Source organism: Bos taurus, chromosome 3, assembly GCF_002263795.3.
Source record: "Bos taurus isolate L1 Dominette 01449 registration number 42190680 breed Hereford chromosome 3, ARS-UCD2.0, whole genome shotgun sequence".
Taxonomy (NCBI): domain Eukaryota; kingdom Metazoa; phylum Chordata; class Mammalia; order Artiodactyla; family Bovidae; genus Bos; species Bos taurus.
In genome coordinates, this window is record NC_037330.1 from 110,479,818 (window position 1) to 110,492,811 (window position 12,994).

At 39.5% G+C, this 12,994-nt stretch overlaps 1 protein-coding gene across 8 annotated transcripts in view; it reads right to left on the minus strand.

Moving 5' to 3' along the window:
* The window catches only part of ZMYM4 (zinc finger MYM-type containing 4), a 164,687-nt gene extending 153,051 nt beyond the window's left edge, over positions 1-11,636 (minus strand). For 2 of the 8 annotated variants that reach the window (XM_002686481.7, XM_024990230.2), the window contains exon 1: positions 11,307-11,636. In XM_002686481.7, coding sequence (XP_002686527.1) covers positions 11,307-11,345 — 39 coding nt within the window. In that variant the 5' untranslated portion in view covers positions 11,346-11,636. Of the gene's footprint in view, positions 1-11,121; positions 11,253-11,297 lie in introns of those variants that run through there. The other 6 variants (XM_024990229.2, XM_024990228.2, XM_024990232.2 and 3 more) reach the window with 5 other exon arrangements.
* Between the last annotated feature and the right edge of the window lie 1,358 nt (positions 11,637-12,994).

A 12,994-nucleotide genomic window follows, 5' to 3' on the forward strand; every position in this document is an offset into this window, starting at 1 on the left:
AATTGGCTTAAAACTCAACATTCAGAAAACTAAGATTATGGCATCCGGTCCCATTACTTCATGGCAAATAGATGCAGAAACAATGAAAACAGTGAGAGATTTTATTTTTGAGGGCTCCAAAATCACTGCAGATGGTTGACTATAGCCATGAAATTTAAAGATATTTGCTCCTTGGAAGAAAAGCTATGACAAACCTAGACAGCATATGAAAAAGCAGAGACATTACTTTGCCAAAAAAGGTCCATCTAGTCAAAGCAATGGTTTTCCAGTAGTCATGTATGGATTTGAGAGTTGGACCATAAAGAAAGCTGAGCACCTAAGAATTGATGCTTTTGAACTGTGGTGTCAGAGAAGACTCTTCAGAGTCCCTTGGACAGCAAGGAGATCAAACCATTCAATCCTAAAGAAAATCAGTCCTAAATATTCATTGGAAGGAATGATGCTGAAGCTGAAGCTCCTTTTACCCACCTGATGTGAACAACTGACTCACTGGAAAAGACCCTGATGCTGGGAAAGATAGAAGGCAGGAGGCAAAGGGAACAATGGAGCATGAGATGGCTGGATGGCATCACCAACTCAATGGACATGAGTTTGAGCAAGCTCATGGAGTTGGTGATGGGACAGGGAAGCCTGAAATGCTGCAGTCCATGGGGTCGCAAAGAGTCAGACACGACTGAGTGACTGAACTGAAGACATAAGAAATTTTTCAACTAATTGTTTAAATATAAAATAATCATCTTTAAAAAGGACTCAGGAAGTAAAAGATCCTGCTGTAGGTTAAACTGTGGCCCCCAAAAGATCTGTGTACCCAGAATCTCAGAATGTGACCTTTTTGAAATAAACTTCTTTGCAGATATAATTAATATAAAGATCTTGAAACGAAATCACCTTCGTTTAGGGTGGGCCCTAAATCCAATGACAATCATCCTTAGACGGAAAAGAACAAACAGAAAGAGAAGGCTGTATGAAGATGGAGGGAAAGACTAGAATTATGCTGCCACAAAAATCAAAGAACATGTGGAGCCACCAGAGGTTAGAAGAGACAAAGGATTCTTTCCTAGAGTCTTCAGGCATGGCATGGCCCTGCTGACACCTCGATTTTGGACTTCCAGCCTCCAGAACTGTGCAGAAATAAATTTCTGTTGTTTAAAGCCACCAAGTTCCTTTGGAACACAGAGGCATGCTGCTGCAATAAATATCTAAAAATGTGGAATTTGAGGGGGTTCCCTGGTGACTCAGAAAATAATTGCCAGCAATGCAGGAGACACAGGTTTGGGTCACTCAAGACAGATGGATCATGGTGGAGAGTTCTAACAAAAGATAGTCCACTGGAAAAGGTAATGGCAAACCACTCCAGTATTCATGCCTTGAAAAGCCCATGAACAATATGAGAAGGCAAAAAGATATGACACTGGAAGATAAATCCCCAGGGTAAGTGTCCAAAATGCTACCAGGAAAGAGCAGAGAAAAGCTCCAGAAAGATGAAGAGGTTGGGCCAAAGCGGAAACAACACTCAGGTGTTGATATGCCTGTGAAAGTGGTGAAAGTCCAATGCTGTGAATAAAATATTGCATCAGATCAGATCAGATCAGTCGCCCAGTCGTGTCCAACTATTTGCGACCCCATGAATTGCAGCATGCCAGGCCTCCCTATCCATCACCAACTCCCAGAGTCCACTCAGACTCACGTCCATCGAGTCAGTGATGCCATCCAGCCATCTCATTCTCTGTCATCCCCTTCTCCTCCTGCCCCCAATCCCTCCCAGCATCAGTCTTTTCCAATGAGTCAACTCTTCACATGAGGTGGCCAAAGTACTGGAGTTTCAGCTTTAGCATCATTCCTTCCAAAGAAATCCCAGGGCTCATCTCCTTCAGAATGGACTAGCTGGATCTCCTTGCAGTCCAAGGGACTCTCAAGAGTCTTCTCCGACACCACAGTTCAAAAGCATCAATTCTTTGGCGCTCAGCCTTCTTCACAGTCCAACTCTCACATCCATACATGACCACAGGAAAAACCATAGCCTTGACTAGACGGACCTTTGTTGGCAAAGTAATGTCTCTGCTTTTGAATATGCTATCTAGGTTGGTCATAACTTTCCTTCCAAGGAGTAAGCGTCTTTTAATTTCATGGCTGTAGTCACCATCTGTAGTGATTTTGGAGCCCCCCAAAATAAAGTCTGACACTGTTTCCACTGTTTCCCCATCTATTTCCCATGAAGTGATGGGACCAGATGCCATGATCTTAGTTTTCTGAATGTTGAGCTTTAAGCCAACTTTTTCACTCTCCACTTTCACTTTCATCAAGAGGCTTTTTAGTTCCTCTTCACTTTCTGCCATAAGGGTGGTATCATCTGCATATCTGAGGTTATTGATATTTCTCCCGGCAATCTTGATTCCAGCTTGTGTTTCTTCCAGTCCAGCGTTTCTCATGATGTACTCTGCATGTAAGTTAAATAAACAGCATAGGAACCTGGAATTTCAGGTCCATGAATCAAGGTAAGCTGGATGTGGTCAAGTAGGAAATGGCAAAAGGGGACACCAACATTTTAGGAATCAGTCAACTAAACTGGACCAGAATAGGCAAATTTAATTCAGATGACCATTTTATCTACCACTGTGGGCAAGAATCCCTTAGAAGAAATGGAGTAGCCATCGCAGTCAAAAGAGAGCCCAAAATGCAGTACTTGCATGCAATCTCAAAATCAACAGAATGATCTCTGTTCATTTCCAAGGCAAACCATTCAACACCACAGTAATCCAAGTCTAGGCTCCAATCACTAATGTCAAAGAAGCTGAGGTTGAAAGGTTCTACAAGAATCTACAAAACCTTCTAGAACATCAAAAAAAGATGTTCATCATAGGGGACTGGAATGCAAAAGGAGAAAGTCAAGAGATACCTGGAGTGACAGGCAAGTTTGGCCTTGGAGTACAAAATGAAGCAAGGCAAAGACTAACAGAGTTTTGCCAAGAGAACACACTAGTCATAGCAAACACCCTCTTCCAAGAAGACAAAAGATGACTCTACACATGGACATTAACAGATGGTCAATATCAAAATTAGATTAATTATATTCTTTGCAAGCAAAGATGGAGTGCTCTACACAATCAGCAAAAATAAGATCTAGAGCTGACCTCAGATCACAGGTTCCTTCTTGCAAAATTCAGGCTTAAACTGAAGAAATAAGGGAAAACCACTAGACCATTCAGGTAGTGTTTAGTCGCTCAGTAGTGTCTAACTCTTCGTGACCCCATGGACTGTAGCCCATCAGGCTCCTCTGTCCATGGGATTTTCCAGGCAAGAATACTGGAGTGGGTTGCCATTTCCTCCTCCAGGGGATCTTCCCAACCCAGGAATCAAACTCAGATCCTGAACTGCAGGCAGATCCTTTACCATGTGAGCTACCCAGGGAAAAACCAAATTCCTTATGATTATACAGTGGAAGTGACACATAGATTCAAGGAATTAGATCTGGTAGACAGAGTGCCTGAAGAACTATGGACAGAGGTTCATAACATTGTACAGGGGGTGGTATTCAAAACCATCCCCAAGAAAAAAAAATGTAACAAGGCCAAGATGGTTGTCTGAGGAGGCCTTACAAATAGCAGAGAGAAGAAGAGAAGTGAAAGGCAAAGGAGAAAGGGAAAGATAAACCCAACTGAATGCACAGTCCCAGAGAATAGCAAGGAGAGATAAGTGAACAATGCAAAGAAATAGAGGAAAGTTATAGAATGGAAAAGGCTAAAGATCTTTTCAAGAAAATTGGAGATACCAAGCGAACATTTCATGCAAAGATGGGCACAATAAAGGACAGAAGCAGTATGGACCTAACAGAAGCAGAAGAGATTAAGAGGAGGTAGCAAGAATACACAGAAGAACTATACAAAAAAGCTCCTAATGGCCCAGATAACCACAATGGTGTGGTCACTCACCTAGAGCCAGACATTCTGGAGTATGAAGTCGAGGGAGCCTTAGGAATCTTTACTACAAACAAACCTAGTGAAGGTGATGGACGTCCAGCTGAGCTATTTCAAATCTTTAAAAATGATGCTGTTAAAATACTGCACTCATATTTGGCAAAACTAATACAATTATGTAAAGTTTAAAAAAAAAAAAATACTGCACTCAGTATGTCAGCAAATTTGGCAAACTCAGCAATGGCCACAGGCCTGGAAAAGGTCAGTTTTTATTCCAATCCCAAAGAAAGGCAATGTCAAAGAATGTTCAAACTACCATACAATTGTGCTCATTTCGCAAAGTAGCAAAGTTATGCTCAAAATACTTTAAGCTAGACTTCAGCTGTACACGAACCGAGAACTTCCAAATGTACAAGCTGGATTTAGAAAAGGCAATGAAACCAGAGATCAAATTGCCTTTAAAAATACTGATGCCTAGAATCCACCTTGTGAATTGATTTAATTGATTTGAGAATCAAGATCTTTAAGAACTCTCCAAGTAATCCTAATGTTTCAGCCAAAATAGAGAACAATTGCTCTATATCTATTTTGTGGGAAATATGAAAGGTTAAACACCATGAGAATTCAATCAGCCAAAACCAGAATGTGGGAAACTCTCCTGGTCAAAAGAGGGAATATATTTAACAAATAAAGAGCATGGGAAAAAGTGGGAGGGTGGATGGTTAAAGTTAACAGAAACTTAAGATACATATAAGCCTCATTTGCACAGTAAATGAGGTAAATCTCATTTGCACAGTAATTTAAACAGAACAATTGTAAAAAGACACTTATTAATAATCAGAGAAATCTAAACTGGATTAAGGAAATCAATTTTGTTTAGCATTGTGGTTGTGTCGTTTACCTGTTAAAAATGCATACGGAAGTATTTATAGATTAAATGATGTGATACCTGAGATTTCTTTGAAGTTATTGCATCAAAAAAAAAAAAAGAGAAGGCAGGCAGGAAGAAATAAGATGAGATAAAAAATGGCAAAATGTTGATAACTGTTTACTTGTCAAAGCTGGGTATTAAGAACATGGGGATTCACTGCCCCAATATATTTTTCATATTCGGCATTGATACGGAATTATGAAATACAGTACAGTTTTTTAATCTTGCCTATGAATATGTAGTATATATGTGACTGTGTATATTTATATGTTGGGAAATATAAAAAAAAAATGAACACGTGATCCTTGGCCTCAAGGAATAGTGGGGAGCCTAAATATTGGACAACAAAAGGTTTGCTTATGTACTGTCTTTCATCAAAGACAGGAAGGCAGCTAGCTCAAGCTTCTGTGAGACCAAAATGAATGAAATTAAAATAACATTATTAGTATTCCCTAAGCATAAAAAACTGGGCATAGGAATACTATTGCTAAATACTAGAGGTTGTACATAACCTGACTTTGTAAAGTCCATGCTCCTACTACTGAGTTGAGCCATATGAAAAGGCATCTATGTAGTTAAAATGATCAAATATTAGCAATTCTGTATGGTACAACCTAATACTATGTTAAAATTCCTTTCTCTTTTGCGAAAATAATTACATACAGTTAACTCATAGTAAAATAATCAGCATATTTAAAGGAAATGTCAGTCTTCTTTAAAAAGTGGTTGATCTTAAAAAAAAAAAGTGATTGATCTAACACAGAGCTCAAAAATATTTTCTAAATATCCAGAGAAATTGCAACTGTACATTTATCTACTTATATTTTATCACATAATAAAAGCATTCCATTTTCAAAGGAAGCATAAGCTTTATCTTTTAAGTGAATCATAGCTTTAAAATATTTAGTGTATATTTCTTAAAAACAAGCCTGTGAGATGCAAAGATATGCTTTAAGGTTATCGCAAGATATATTTCACAGGCAGAAAGTTAATGTGATGCTTCTTGGGAAATAATTTGTATCAGTTTGATTTAAATATATTTCAATGTTTTGTTTGCCACGCCACAGGGCATGCAGGATCTTAGTTTCCCAACCAGGGATCAAACCCACGCTCCCTGCAGTAGAAGTGCAGTCTTAACTACAATATTATTTTAAAAACCAAAAATTCCAGACAATGAATTCTGAACCAATACTATTATGTACACATATTACCTTGTATCACATATATTAATAACTAATGTATATGTTTACTAAAGGCTTCCCAGGTGGCACTAGTGGTAAAGATTCCACTTGCCAATGCAGGAGAGGACATGAGTTCAGTCCCTGAGTCGGGAAGATTCCCCAGAGGAGGAAATGGCAACTCACTTCAGTATTCTTGCCTGGAAAATGTCATGGATGGAAGAGCCTACTGGGCTCCAGTCTACAGGACCACAAAGAGTCAGACATGAGCAACTAAGTACAATGTTTATTAATTACTGTATGTTAATATAATGAATTCTAACCTATACTACTTATCAAACAGTACAATTTTTCAAGTGGCACTTGATCTTACTTTAGCCTAATATATCATGACCTTGAGCTCTCTCTGTGCTGCAGTTTCCTCCTGTATAAAACAGGACAGTAATAGTTGACTACTATTTATGGAATTAATGAGAATTAAAAAATACACTGCATGTAAAACCTTTAGAATGGCACGTAAATGTTTATAAATATTATCATTATTTGTAGAATTCTCTGCTAGTTACAAGATGCGCACTGTGAAAACAATTCAGGATCACTGTCATCATTAGAATGGTCTCTTCAAAATGCTCTTTATACACTCAATGTATAAGGGGCATTTTGAAGTAGATATGTAAGTAGATAACTTACACTATGCACATGTGAACTGCAAATATTTTTAATGATATGTACCACCATGTTCTTAAGCAACACATTTAGTAGAAAAACCAAAGATAAAAAGTTCATTAAGGAATTAAGAGGGATTAACCTTTTGCAATTTTTTTATTATAAAATATTAAAATAACAGAAATACAAAACAAAACTTCTCCATAATCCCATCACATAGTAAAATCAATGTTTTCATTTGTTCATGTTACTTTCTATTCCTTGTCTACATGCATGTTCAATTTTAACATATTTACAATGAGAACATAGTTTACATTTTCACTTTAATTTTATACCCCATGAAATTTTCCATTTTGCAAAATTTTCCCTTAGTCTCCCTTTTCCTTTCTCATCCCCATCTGCTGAAGATAATGGTAACAGCTGACATACGTCCTTCACAACTTTCTCCAAGCTCATACATATACAAGTATAGACACATATGTAAAGAGGAGAGAAAGATCAGTTTGTTTTTACAAAAATGGAAGTATAATACTTATATACATATGCTTTCTCTTTCTTTTAAACATATGCCAAACATATATCTCAAAGTTAATATACAGAAAAGTTTAAATAAGAAAATGGATACAATCTACTAAACCAGATAATAATACATACATTTACAAAAGTTATTATAATTTTGTATGTAACCTTTGAAAAGATAAAGGAATTTCACAAAAAAATATGGTCACCAGATTTAGTCAGAGCTCATGCTTCATAAGAGTTTATTACAATAACCATGCATAAAATAATCCCACTACTTATAAGCCTATCTTATGAATTTTAAAGCTTAGTTCAGAAAATAAAAATTTTATAATCTTAAACAAACTCATAAATAATATCTGAAAAATATCCTGACTTTAAAGAGTATGTGAGTGTTTGTGTATAATACTGGCCTTCATATGAACTTGGTTCTTTGTACAGCAGAGATGATAGATGGATGTGGTACTCACCCACCCACATATTCAGCTTCTCCATGTTTACAAATTGAGAGACTGGCGTTCAGATATAGTCTGAATACAATTAAATCAGTCTTACCTTAGGTATTACTATTGTCCTAAGTGCCCATAAACATAAAAATAAGACATGAGACAGACCTACAAAGAATTTAAGGTTGTTAAGTCAATGGTTTTAAAACACACTCTCCCATCTAACTGTAATCCAAAACAATCACAAGATCCTTAAATCTAAATTCACAAAGGAGAATTTGGAATATAAAGGGTGATATCAAAGATTAACAGAAGGTCGCAAAACTACAAACCAGATAACTTGGTACCCAAGCCATAGAGCCTCTAATACAAGTAAACTACCAAAAGTCAATTTCTGAGTCCCTATCACATGGAGGTCATACGTATTAGAGGTTCAAAAAAGAATATAATGGCCCTATGCTTATGGAGTTCACAATTTAGCAGACAAGTCAGAATATGTAATTCTAAATGATCATACATACCATATACCGTAGCACATTGCCTAAAACACAGTTCACCAACAGGCACAGGTACTCAACAATTTTTTTGTGACTTGTGATTATAAAAGTCAAAGGCAGTAAGTATCATAAACACAACACCAAAACAACATCAATGCAATTTCAGATTAAATAAATTTATTATCTAGGCCTATATAGTTTAAACTACCTCAAGGCAAACAGATTATTTTAAAAGATATCGTACTTTTTAAATTTATTTTTAAGTAAAGGATAATTGCTTTACAGTATTACATTTGTTTCTACCAAACATCAAAAGGAATCAGCCATAGGTTTACCCATGTCCCTTCCCGCCTGAACATTTCTCCCACCACCCTCCCCATTCCACCCCTCTAGGTTGTTATCCAGCCCCAGTTTGAGTTCCCTGAGTCTACAGCAAACTCCCTTTGGTATCTATTTTAAATATGGTAATACATGTTTCCATGTTACTCTGGCCATACCCCCCCCTCCTCCCCCACCCAGGCATGTCCATAAGTCTGTACTCGATGTCTATTGTCTCCACTGCTGCTCTGCAAACGGGTTCATCAGTGCCATCTTTCTAGATGCCATATACATGCATTAGTATATGGTAACTGTTTTTCTCTTTCTGACTCACTAGATGCATCCCCTTCATTAGGACTGTTTCAAACGTGTTCCTTTTTATGACTGAGTAATATTCCATTTTATATATGTACCACAGCTTCTTTAAAAAGATACTATACTTTTATACACACTTCCCACTAACTGCTCAGAATGTACACATGGAACCCATGTAGAGTTTAGTGCAGGGAGACAAAAATATGGGCGGGGGGGAAGCACATGCATCATGTGCACCATTTAAAACAACTCTACTAAACATTCTAACCAAATATCAAAACCAAAATAGATTATGGAGCCTAAAAGAGACTGGCTGTAACCTTCTTCCACAATGAAACTGGTAAAATAACATGAAAAACCTATACAAGTGCTCTGTATGTTACATGCTGTTAAAAACAATATTAAGTTTACACTGATATCAGTGTAGCACCTTTTAAGTGTATTAGAAGAGAAAATAGTACTTAAAATCTAGTTGAATTTGTTACTAAAGTGCACAGATGTTTTCTAGAACACTCTATCTTCTATGGTGAAAATAACAACAGTATTAGCAGCAACTGGGTTCAGAGATGATCTTGAATTCTCAACTAAGATAATTTATTCTTTATATTTTAACAGGTGGCCCACATGCCATATGCCTTCACTCAAGCATAATGAGGATCCAGTTTAAAACTGGCTCAAAGTATAAACAACAATTTAAAACTTTCAAAATGCATGCATTCCATAACCAATATTAATCCTAAGTGAACTATTTGGGCATACTATCATACAATTTAATTTGTCCTATGAGGAAGATCTAACTATTGCATGAGAGATCTAAAGTTTTCTAAACCTAAGACTATCAACGATAAACTTCAATTGCTCAGTATACTACAGTGAAATGCAAATAAGAACTGATAAAGTGATAGATGTTGATAAATATTTGGTAACACAAGTACAGTAAAATGTCAATGACAGAATCTAAATGTTGGTCATTATGGACACATCCTGCATTTTTTTTTTCAGTTTTGCTGAGTAGTTGAAAATATTTTCCTAATAAATTGTGGAAAAAACACTACTTGACACTTCTTTGGTTATTTATCATTTAAGCTTTTAAGGAGAGAAACATAGACTTTAAAAACTCCTATGTGGGCACTGTAGTTGGGACAAACATGGATTCAAATCCCAGCTAAATCTCCTAACTAGCTCTCTAATATTAGTTACTTAACCCCTATACACCTACGTTTCCTCCTGAAAGTCACTCAGTCGTGTCCAGCTCTTTGCAACCCCATGGACTATAGAGTCCACAGAGTTCTCCAGGCCAGAATACTGGAGTGGGAAGCCTTTCCCTTCTCCAGGTAATCTTCCCAACTTCCCAACTCAGGGATCTAACCCAGCTCTCCCGCACTGCAGGTAGATTCTTTACCAGCTGAGACACCAGGGAAGCCCATAGTAAATGTTGAGGTTTAATTCTTCCTATAAAGCACAGTGCCAGGCACATGGTAAGCACTCGAAATGTTAGCTGTAGTATCACTGAGATTGCTAATTTTATGATAAATCGAAAGATTAGGATTTAAGCAGTAATTTTCTAGGCAGCTGTCTTAACACTGAGTTGATCATTTTGACACCATTTACAAAAAGGAAGATTCCTGGTAGGAAACTTACTGCTTAACACGCAGGCTAAGGGAGAAGGGAGGCGAGGGGGAGGGGGGGACGGGTGATAAAAGAAAAATCTAAAAAATACTGCTCAATTGACAGTACAGTATTGTTCTCCATCTGAAAAAAAGAAAATCACTCAGAATTAAATAAGAAAAGTTTCAAGACAAACTTTAAAAAGCACTCAGCAACTCCTATGTAGAATTGGCTTCACCTCTGCAGGTTGGTTGGATACATCCTTGTTATGACAAAACTTGTCACACTCTTCCATATTCTTAATTGTTGCTAAAGGGACTAGACTAGAACATGACATTTATAGTTGCCAACATCTTTCTCCTAAATCAGGACAAGCCAACGAACCCATTTCTTCTTAGGTAAGAGCACCACCTCCACCTTGGTCTTGATAACGGTTATGGGGGGAGGGGAAAGAAGGCAGGAAAATGAATTTGCAATGGTACTCCTGAAACACCCTCTTGGTTATTCCTCAGAAGACCCCTCCACGACTCATTCCCGCCGCCACCACCCCCACCTGACCTCTCTCCTGTTAAAACTTCCAGACTCTGGTTCACTAAAGATGCACTTAAGTATCTGACACCTTTCCTCTCCCGGCCCAGATAACCCACCAACAGGGCTGGAAAAATTAAAAACACAAACACAACAGCCCCTCCCCCTCCCCTCCCAACCAGCAGCAAATCTTTGTCCCACCTGCCGAAGGACCACTCTAAACGCGCTCCAGACTCAAGGTTGCCTCAGTCCTGCCCGGAACCTTTCCCCAACCGGGCCTCGGCGACGCCTCCACGAGCCTACGCTTGGCCCATTCCCCTCCCGGGCCCCGGGACGCGGCCCCCGCCCCGCCCCCCGCCGCCCGAGTTCTGCCTCACCTCACCTACCCTCTTTCGGGGGCCGGACTCCACCTCTCTCTCCGCCATGTTGGGCCCCGCTCGGAACCGCTGCGGCTCCCAGCACGGTGGCGGCGGAACCTCTCGGGCCCCCGGCCCCCGCCCACACTGCAGGAATAGCCGCCTCGCGGCAGCGTCCCCGAACCTGGCCGGGCCTGGCGCTTAGAGTGGGGAGGGGGCGGATGCCGCGCGCCGGGTCGGAGATCTTGAGATCCCACGGGTGCGAGCGTAGGCGGTAGGGCCTGCCCGGGAAAGGGGGGGGCCGGGACTCGGGGGGTTAATGGCCTCCAAGGGGCCCCGTGAGTAGGATTATTTTCTCTCAGAGAAATTCCTCCGCCTGCGGTTTCTTAAAGGGATCACCAAACCAGCCCCTTGCGCGCGCCCTTGATGCGCAGGCGCACCCTAAGCCCCTCCTTCCTTTCCCACCAAGCCCCCGGTCCCGAGCGTGCGCGTTGAGTAGCCGAGGGTAGGCCAAATCCTGCAAGTCTCTTTGCTGCCAGCAGCTGGTCCCACTACTCAACTATGGCCGCTTCCTTAAAGGGGCCATGACGCAATGATGAAGGGGGAATGCAAGAAATTAGTGAAAGGGCTATCTGGAGTATTGGGTGAAATGTCAGTGAGGGGTCCAGATCACCATCTTGGACCTGACTCCAGTGATACCATTGTAAGGGGAAAACGATGGTGAGCTGAAGTTCACAGTGGACCTCTGAATGTGAAGAATCCCAAGCAACAAGAGAACAAGCCAGTCATCTCAAGAAGATCCACCTTTCTTGCCTTTAGACAGCCTGGTCAGAAGCACAGGGCGTAGACGATTAAGGGCCACCTCTGACAGCCTAACTTCAAAGCCAAAGCCTTTGGTGATTTTGAAGACTGAAGCAACAACTGGAGACAATTTTCTCAAATTTGTCCTTTGTCTAAATCGAAAAGTATCTTAGGAACCATCTACGCTTTCCCATTGGTAAAATTGCAGCCAAAACAAGGAAAGTCATTTGCCCCAAAGCATGTAGAGGCTGGTGTGTAATTAGAACAAGACTTGAGTCACAATCCTCCAGGCTTTTCAACGCACCAGGCTGTCTTCGAAGCAAGAAATAAATTCATTCTTATCTAGAAGATTAAAAGTGAAAATTCATGATATTTCAAGAATACTGTAATTATCCTCTGAAGATGTGTGACGGTTTGCAAATACTGTGTGTCTTCATTCACTTCCACTGAAGGAGCTTTGAGAATATGACTTAAAGAATGAGCATCTTTAAGCAGAAAACTGTGAAATAGATTTGGATCTAATTTGCCCTGAAACCAAAGCTGAAGATTGCTGAAGAAACTGAGGACTTGATGCATTCCAGTCTCCCATCCCCAGGAGGGGAGAAATTGCCCTAATGGAGTTGTAGCTAGGGGTAATCATATAAGAAAGAAATACAAAGAATTTGCTTCCGAAGAGTCTTTCCTCGTGACAAAAGACATTTAGATGCAAATGAGCAACTCCAAAAATTACAAGATAATGGGACGTAATGTTTGTGTGTCACTTTAATTTTTGCATATTGCTTGATAGATGTTTTTAAACTAAGAAGTTTTATAATCCATCACACTTAACTGAAAAGAATGTGTAAGATTGCTAGGTTTCCATGCTGATCTTTGCTCACTCTTGTTCATCTTTAATTTCACTTGTGGATGAGAAAGAG